This window comes from Numenius arquata, chromosome 1, assembly GCF_964106895.1.
Source record: "Numenius arquata chromosome 1, bNumArq3.hap1.1, whole genome shotgun sequence".
In the NCBI taxonomy this organism is placed as follows: domain Eukaryota; kingdom Metazoa; phylum Chordata; class Aves; order Charadriiformes; family Scolopacidae; genus Numenius; species Numenius arquata.
In genome coordinates this window covers 53,740,433-53,749,719 of record NC_133576.1, presented here as the reverse complement: position 1 = coordinate 53,749,719, position 9,287 = coordinate 53,740,433, and the positions used below count along the sequence as shown (strand labels likewise).

The following is a 9,287-nucleotide window of genomic DNA, read 5'->3' as shown; positions in this document are numbered from 1 at the left end:
ACACTGGTCTCTTCCGCCACCAGGGAGCTGCTACAGGCAGTTAGGGTGGTTCTTCTGTTTCCATCCAAGACTAGGTCCAGCAGTGAGAGGCAGCATTGTACTAGGAACCAGGTAGGTAAGTTAGAAGGATCAACGCCTGGTAGGTTTTTATTTCTCTTACCAATGCAAAAGAGTCCTTGTGGAGAAGGAAAATCACTTTCAGTTTCAGAACCACAAAAACTCTCTCTTCTAGATGGCTGAAAACGGTCAGTATATCCAGGCCAAACAATACTAGCTAATGCTCCTGTAACAGTGTATCAGCCATAAGGACAGAGTCCTATTCGCTCTCAAATGGCTCTCAAGCATTTGCAAGAAGCTGGAGCCAGTGCCTGCACATTTTCATAAGCAGCAAATGGTCCTCCAGAAATTCTGCAAATAAAGGTGGCAAGCTCTTTGGGTAGTGACTGGCCAACACTGATGTTTTGGGAAAAAAGATCAAGGTTAATCTGTGGTGAAACAGCACAAACCCCACCAGTTTCCCTGAGTTTCTTAATGAAGACACAGGCCCATAGATTAAGCCATTTTAGATGTAAGTACTTGTAAAGCATCAGTTGTCTTAACTGAGGTTTTTAAAAACATTTCCAACTATTCTTGAAATTGAAATATATGCTTTTCTGGACACAGTTCTTTCTCCTCAGCTTAAGGCTGGTGTGTATACTCGACACATGTGAGTAAAGGTATCTCTGTAGGATCAAGATGAGCAGAACATACTCCACTTCCTCACCCTGCCAAAATGAGGTGTATGCAAGGCAAAAGCTAGCAGGTCTTTTCTCTGTGCCCTCCATGCCCTTGGTCTCTTAAGAAATCCAGTCTGAATTTATTTTTTCATGTACAGCAAGGAAGGGGGTGAGGGGGGGTGGGAGGGGAGGTAAAGAGATTTGGGAAATGGAAGGGCAACCATTTATTTTGTCACTAAACTGACCAAGCACTACCCGTTTCTGAAGAGACTAAGGAGTAATTCCCTGAAGGAGTCCTGAAACTTGTGACGAGGATAACGATACCTAAATCTAAATATGCAAAAAATATAGCTACCACAGATGTTATTCACAGTGCGTCATAATCACCCTCCTAGCTCCTATGGTTATATATTGCTTAAAAATGTGTGGGAAACGCACACCTGTTTCTCCCAGCAGCTACCTATCTGCTGGCCATGTTGTTGCCGGCTGTCCTTGACCCTTGCTCCAGCTTTTAGACGACTGACATCAACCAACACCTTCTCCCAGTTCCGGAGAGCGCATTTACACTGTTTTGCCCCAATTAAGGCTCCATACCGCTGCGGTTCACGGGCCCCTACACCCCTGCGGCGGCCGGGAGCCCTGATGGACGTCTCAGGCACACTTCGCGGGGCGGCGCTGATCCGCCTCGGGCCCTTCGCATGAACCACCGACAGCAAAGGCACTGCTCTGGCGGCGGGCCCGGCCCGGCCCGGCCCGGCTCGGCCCAGCTCCGCAAACCTCCTCAGGCGGCCGCAGCCGCCGGCCCAGGCCTCGGCCCACACTCGCCGCCGGCAGCGCAGGCCTCGCCCAGGAAGTGGCTCCTCCTCGCCCGGGGCTTCCTCTCGGCTCGAGGGAGGGAGGCGGCCGGAGCTCCCTTCCCGCAGCCCCGCAGCCACCCAGCACCCCCCTCGCCTCCCACCGCCACCGTCGCCGTCACCGCCTGCACCGGCGGCCGCTGCTCGTCCCCCGCCCCCGGGGCCGGGCCCGCCCCCGCGCGGGGCGGTGGGTGCCGCAGCCGCCGCGGCTGCTGATTGGCTGTCGCCCCGCCGGCGGCTCGCGGGGCTGCCGTCTCGCGCCACTTTCGCGGCGGCCTTGGCGCCAGCGGAGCGGAGCGGGGTCGGGCCGGGCGCCATGGCTGAGAGCGGCGCTCGCAGCCGGGACGGTGAGGCCCCCTGGGGCGCTCGCTCGGAGGGGACGGGGCCGCCCGGGGCTGTCGCCACCGCCACCGCCGTCGGTTGGGTTTTAGGCGCGACGAGCAGCGGCTGGGGAAGAGGGGGTGGCGGGGAAGAGAGAGCGCGCGCGCACCGGGTGCGGGAACGCGCGGGCGCGGCGGGCGGGCGGGCAGCGCGCCCAGGGGGTTCCCCGTCCGCCCCCCGTCCCCTCGAACACCCGGGGTGTCCCGCGTACCCCCGGCCGGGGGGTGGCTTGGCGGAGCCGCGCTGCCCAAGCGAGGGGGACCCTCTCCCGGCGGGCCGGGGCGGCGGTGGGGGGGAGGACGACCCCCAGCCCTGCTCCGCACCGGTTCCCCGCACCGGCGCAGGTTTCCCCACCCGGTGGTGAGGCCGGGTTATCCCGGGGGGGGGTGTGTGGACTGGCTGCCCCCAGCCCGGGGACGCGCGGGGGGGGGGAGGGGGTGTCTCGCTGGTGGCGGTGAAAATAACGTTTGTCTCAGGAGGAGAGTGTCCCTTTAGGTGCTGGCTGACAGTAAACGCAAAGAATTGACAGAAAATCTTGCAGAAGAGCACCCAAAGTGTTGCACCTCCACAGTTCTTCCACGTCTGGCACCAGGCAGCATAAATGCCTAGGGTTTTTTTGTTTTTTTAGCCCCTCTCTGCCCTTAGCAATACAAATCCTTGCTTATTTCTCTCCGCCGCGCTGCCTAGGTGCGGCTCTGTGAAGAATTTGGCCTCCTGCTGTCCTCAGGAAGGGACGGGCCTTCTCCTCTGGCTGCCTGGCCTGGCCACTCGCCATGGGTCTCCCCTGCCTGCAGCCAGGGCATCAGCATCGGGCCCCTCACACGAAACTGTTTGCCTTGGTCCTGGGCTGGTGGTCTGCTTTCAGGAGGTGGATTGGGACCGTTTGGTCTCTGTGGTTGGATAAATGTGTCCCATCACCCCCAAAAATCAAGAGAGAGGAAAAAAAGATTAAGAGAAGTGGAAGCACCTTGCCTGGGGCGGGGGGGGAATGTTGTCAAGCGTCAGAGGAAACGGGGTGGCAGTCTTCTGCCGTCAACAAATTACTAGTTTATCTCAATCGAGCTGCCCTCTTAAACATTGTGAAACAGCCTAAAAAAAAAAAAAAAGAAATTACTGCTTTGTAGCAACATAGGCCTTTTCCAAGTCTGTCTATTCCTGAGTTGTCATGGAGACATGCAAAATAAAAAGGAGCTGGAAATTCACAAGGAAAGAGTGGGGGGATCCTTTACAGATAGGGATTGATGAGATCTGAGAGATGCTTTGGAAGTCTAGGTGGTAGCTTCTTGCTGACTGGGAATTGGCACGAAGTCTGTTCGACCTCTGTCTGCCTGAGACCATGCCTTCAGTGTCATTCCAGAATTGGCTTATCTAGAGCCATCCATGACTCTTGCTTTTAGCCAAGTAGCTCTCTGTGTTGATTTTTAACAAAACTGCAGCCATCTAGTCATACTTCACTGAACACCAAGTACCACAGATAACAGCGGCTCATTACTAAAGTTAGTTCTCTCTTGTTTTTAATTAATTGCAGCTATGCCTGAGTCTGAAAGTTTTGCAGCATCACGTTCTAAACGTGAGAAGAAGTCCAGAAGAGGCCAGCAAGAGGCACTGGAACGTCTGAAAAAAGCCAAAGCTGGTGAAAAAATAAAATATGAGGTGAAAATTCCTCATCTTTTTAATAAAAAGTGAATGTGAGCTGAGATGCTTAACTATCCTTTATATATAGATAAAAGTTTTGGGAAACAGAATCTGCCTTTCAGATCCGCTTTCTTTTTTTTTTGAAGGTGTATGTGTTTTGGGATGTAACTAATTGTTTTGCAGCTTTCTGGTTTCATCTCTTTGTTTCTTTCTGTTTTCAAAACTAAACCAATTTTATTAACTGCAGTCAAACATGCTTGATACTGCTTGATAACTATCCCACAGAGAAGGACCAACTTTTGAAATGCAGTTGTATCATTAATGTTGTGATAGGAAGTACTTTTTTTTAAACTTTAAATTCATTTCAGAGCTTCAGTGACTGAAATCCATTAATGTCACTATGCTGTGTTTCCACAAAGAAACCAAAATTTAAGTATTTAACTGGTAGAACTGAAATCTGGCAGTGTAACATTGGTACTGCCCAATTAATTGTAATGCCAACAGGAAGTGACTTCTGCATTGAGGTGGATAAGTCTGAAGAAGCCTGAAGTGCTTAGATCATTAACATGCAAGTTCACTCTGAGACACAGAAGGGCATCTTCAGCCTTATGCTTGGGCACATCAAATCACCTTCCTTTTCATTGAGCTCATCTTGGTGTTTGAGAGTAGAGCCAAAGGTCAGAAGGCTCCATTGCTAGGAATGCTTGGCTTTTTTTTTTTTTGTAATGTGAAATAAGCAATAAACCGATGAAATCTGTGCCTGTGCTTCAGTAGATTTTAAGTTTCAGTATACTGTGATAATTTTAAAAATTGATAGCTTGTCTTTTGTCACTGCCAAAAAAGAAAACTTAAACTGAACGAGTAACTGTCCTTACTAGTTGCGAACAATGTAACAGTGTAGGAAAACATGCATTTCTTGGGAACTTGATATTCTTACTAGTGACCTATATTAAAATACAGTGGTACGGGAACCGTTAATCTTCATCATACCTTAACTGTAGGTTGAGGAGTTCACAAGTGTTTATGATGAAATAGATGAGGAAGAATACTCCAAGATGGTCAGAGAACGTCAGGATGATGACTGGATTGTCGATGATGGTAAGTTAAGATTCATTTGGAAAGTTATTTTGGTTGTAGTGTTGTAACCCAGTTGGGCTTCATAATGTTCATGACTTGAGATAAGTTGTAGTTAGTACCTTCTTACAAATTGTTTTAGGACACAAGAAAAATTTAAGTGTTTATATGGAAATGAATCTTTTGCGTTGTTCTCGTAGTAGTGTATTACGATGGTAATGAAAATATTTTTCCATTAAGAACTGGTTTTGAAATTTTATTTTCAGTTAACATTGATATAACTTTAAAAAGAAGTACTATAATCGATAATTTCCAATTAAACACTTAATACTATATTTAGTCTAATAAAAGATAAACCTGAGTGCTGAAGTTTTTCATACTTTTGTATTTATAACTTTTGCTCTATATTAAAGGGAAAAAATTTTAAATATGTAAACCTTTGGATTATGAATATATTTGGAAATGTCAGAAGACAGAATTTAAAACATAGATTTTTAACGATTTGTTCTTCTACAGATGGGATAGGTTATGTAGAAGATGGAAGGGAAATCTTTGATGAAGATCTAGATGATGATGCTCTTGGTTCTAATAAGAAAGGTAGGTTGAAAACGACTACTGTAGAAAGTCTTCCAATGGCTTTTAAAAGGTGCCTAGAACAAGCAACTTCTTGGCATCAGTATGTGGCGAATATGGCCGAATGACATGCTACTTGAAGCTCTGTAGTTCTATGCTTGTGACTGTGGATTTTGTTTAGCCCCTGTGATGCGAAGGACAGAGGTCCACAAATTGAGGCCAAATCACTGCTAACTACTTCAGCATTACTGGGGCAATTTTGCTTAACAGTCTTCTGTGGGATACATATGTGCCTCTAGAACAAACGCACCTGGGAATGATCTTGGTTTCCAAAGCCTGAAAGTATCTGAAGGATGTGTGGTCTGTCTTGCCGCTAAAATACTTGCATGCTTTTAAAGATCTGGGATCAAATGATTTTGCCAACTTCATAGAAGTTGTTGGCAAACTGAGAAATTGAGTCTGTTGTTGAGAATCCAAGCCCAGTGACAAACTCCTGGACACTAGGATTTTTTTCTGAAGATGCTTCCATGTAAAGTATCTTGAGCTTTTTTCTGGAGTATGAACTTGAGTATGCAAAGTTCAGTATGCAAAGTTGAGTATGCAAAAAAAATCTCTGATGTGACTAGGAAAGATAGGGTGCTGATAGGGCTTTGTTTTTTGTATGTGTGCATGACAGCTGTTGCAAAGCTGGCAGCAAATTAAAGTTGATTAGGCTTCATTTCAGCCAGCATTGTAAAGGTGGAAGAGGTAGACTACCTCAGTTACCTATTCCTGCTAATAACTAAACCCTTAAACATTGAGTTTTTCTGATGTAGAATTCACAATTTTATATTTTTCTGTAGGAAAAGGTGGCAGAACATCTACGGTTGATAAAAAGAACGTGAAAAAATCTGTGGTGTCAAAGCCAAACACAATTAAGTCTATGTTTATAGCCAGTGCTGGGAAGAAAAACACAGATGTAAGTTTTTCCATATTTGAATTTAAAGATTTCTAACTTGTTTGCGGTTAGTGGGAGTAGAGTAAAGCAGTGGCTTGTTTCAGTTTCTTGTGTCTAGCAAGACATAAACTCCTGTTACAGTCTCTTGTGTATGGAGCATTCCTGAAAATGTGTGCGTGCTTTGTAGAAAGCCTTTAGTCATTTGCTGCTGGTCTCCTGATTGGGTTTGCACATATAACTAAGAGCTGTTTGGCTAATCTGTTATCTTACAGAAAACTGTGGACTTGTCAAAGGATGATTTACTAGGGGATATTCTTCAAGATCTTAATGCTGAAGTAAGTATATTAATAAAATCTGATTGAAACACCTTAATCCATTCACTTTTATTGCTGCAGAATGTATCAAGAAAATAAAGTTCTTCCTGGGAACTAGACCATCTAAGATTGATTTCTTCCATAGCACATCTGCTTGGTATATTCCACATATGTATGCAGTCTACCTGTCGTCTCCACCATGCAGAAGCTGCGTGACTGTATTGGTTTGATAAGCCAAAAGTACTATGTCCTGATTAAAGACGGGTTTATGTTAATGTGATGTAGAGCCTGTGCTAATGCAGCCTTCCAGGTTTTAGTCAGCTTGGAGTGAAACAGGACTTACCTGCATCTGAATAATCTATACCATATACATGTTGTCACCGTGCTCCAGCCAGTATGCTTTAGAATGTTTCCATCTGCTGTGTTTGGGTTCACGAGAGGAGCTGAGGGAGGACTGTTTCAGCAGATGACGTAGCCTGAACTTCTGTCTGCCGCCTCCTGCTTTCTGTAGTTTGCTACAGAGAACCAGATGAATGCTTCCTCCGAGTCAGGAGTGCGGGATGGCTGCTGTAGCAGGGTTGGGCTGTCTCAAAGGAGGCTGTTCCTCGTCATTAATGACTTTTCAATGAGTTAATGCCCCTTAGCAGGATTTCTTAGAAGTGAAAGGATTGGTCATGGGCAAACCATGAAACTGCTGCTGTGGTGAGATACTGGATTGAAATATGTTGTATCATAGTAAGCATAGTGTTTTTACAGAGCAGTAAGAGGGGTGTAGATGTTCCAATGTAAAGTTGTTCTATTGGTTTTTCTTGCTTACTATTTTACTCCTCCCTATGACATCTGACAGAATGTTATAGTATCTTAGGCTATCAAAACCCATCAAATCATTAAGCAAATGCATTTTAATGTTGTCAAATTTTGTGGAGTATTGGTTAGGGGAAATAATGCTAGTATTTACACTATGGCTTCCATTTACTTAAATAGTAGCTCACTATTGGTTTTTTGGCTTTATTGTTCGTTTTCTAAAATTTCTTTTGTTACTGGCTGTTGATAAGGCTGAGGGTAAAATATCTGCACATGTAAATAAGTTAAAATGGGTTTTCCTCTAGAGCAACAGTGCTGAAAGAGCACTTCTGCCTTTCTTAAGGTATGTGTGCTCAGTACTGCTGTTTCAGCAGACATGAAGAACATCACACCAGTTAGTCTGATACTTGTGAATTAAAGGCATGATTAACTGTTGAAATGCCCACTGTTTGTAAAACGTTTCATTTATTGATGACTATTTTTCTTTCAAACTTTAGCAAAAAATCTGGTGTCTGTCTTCATGGGCTGATTGCTCAGATAACTTTTTATGTGGCTGAGTTGTATATCAGGAGTTGTGTTTTCTTGGCAAATGAGAAATACTTGTGGCCATCTTTCTCTTTGATGGAAAATGTTACTAACCAAGGACAAAGAAAACACCAAATGACACCTCTTCTTTTTGTGACTTTCTCTTTTCTTTCAATATTCAGACTGTTCAGATAAGTCCGCCACCAGTTATAATGCTGAAAAGGAAAAGATCTGCTGGAGTACCACTGAATCCTTTCTCAGTGCAGTCCCAAACTCCTAAGGTAAAGGAAAAAAATCGAAGAAATTCTCATCAATATGAATTGATCTGTATTTTGGTTGATTTCAGTACGGTTGTCTTATTTCTGCTTATAGAAATTACCCTTCTCATTAGCTTCCTTAGCAACGTTACTATGTAACTTCATGCATTTTCGTCTTTCCCTTCCATGTTAATAGATAAACAGAAAACAACTCTTTCTGTATCTTTGGTATAGTAGTAGTATACAGTTCTTACATTTGACAGGTCAAACTGTTTTTATAATGTTAGGTGCATCACATGAAGATGAGCTTCTACTTTGTCTCTTTTTTCCTGAGAGTAGAAAAGATCCTTGTGGCAAGGAAAGGATGATGGGAAGTGAAATAAGCAGAAGAAAGAGTATTTGTGGGTGTGGAAAAGGATAAAACCCTCATCTGCAGAAATGGAAAGCAAATGGAAAATGGAAGCTATGGATAGAAGTTTACCCTAGTGGAAGATTTTGGAGTGAAAGGAGGGACGGGCTGCTAAGGATGGAAGGCCAGCTTTTTGTTAAGAGTTCTGGTAAATGAGAAGGACTTTATAGCTGGAAATACAATGAGGTATTTGGTAAGAGTCTGTAGAGGGCAAATGGAGTATGGTAGATAAGTCTGGCTTGTGAAACCTTGTGCAGTAGTCAGATCAACTCTTACGCTGAAAATAATCACCAGTGGCACTCATTTCAACAGTTGTGTTGGAGCCTAGAAGTAATTGAAAAAGAAAAAAGGGGGAGGTATAGTAAGAGAGGATCTTTGCCTTTATGGTGCAAAACAGTGGTCACTTTTATAGAAACATTGAGGAGGAAATTAATTCCCAGGCAGGCTGTTCAGGAGATAGCTTCTGTGGTCCTAGGAGGAGAGGTTGGGGATTTTAGACAATGAAACAGATGAAGAGGATGAAGAGTGCAACCTTAGAAGGTAAATGGGCATAAAAAGCAAAATGGCAGTGATGCTTTCTACTTCAGGAGACGAGCAGAGATAGAAGTATGAATAAATTCATTTGACTGAGCTAGCAAAAAATTGTTGGTGAAGTTTGCTTTCTGTTGAAGGTGAGCGAAGGGCTGTTTGTTGCTGGCCGTAGCAGAAGTAAGTGAACTGAGATTAAAATTCTAGAAATGATTGTGTGCAACTCTAAATTCTAAGTGTGTAAATAACAGCTTTCCTCAAAGATAAAGGTTTTGGACCT

General features: G+C 44.4%; 1 protein-coding gene across 3 annotated transcripts in view; it reads left to right on the top strand.

Annotated features, from left to right (window-relative positions):
* The first annotated feature begins 232 nt into the window (after nt 1–232).
* Nucleotides 233–9,287, top strand: part of POLA1 (DNA polymerase alpha 1, catalytic subunit) — a 205,437-nt gene continuing 196,382 nt past the window's right edge. Inside the window, exons 1-7 of one of the 3 annotated variants that reach the window (XM_074144632.1) lie at nt 233–245; nt 3,480–3,604; nt 4,588–4,684; nt 5,177–5,257; nt 6,076–6,191; nt 6,443–6,505; nt 7,996–8,094. In XM_074144632.1, the coding sequence (XP_074000733.1) occupies nt 233–245; nt 3,480–3,604; nt 4,588–4,684; nt 5,177–5,257; nt 6,076–6,191; nt 6,443–6,505; nt 7,996–8,094 (594 nt within the window). Of the gene's footprint in view, nt 246–1,783; nt 1,918–3,479; nt 3,605–4,587; nt 4,685–5,176; nt 5,258–6,075; nt 6,192–6,442; nt 6,506–7,995; nt 8,095–9,287 lie in introns of those variants that run through there. The other 2 variants (XM_074144623.1, XM_074144615.1) reach the window with 2 other exon arrangements.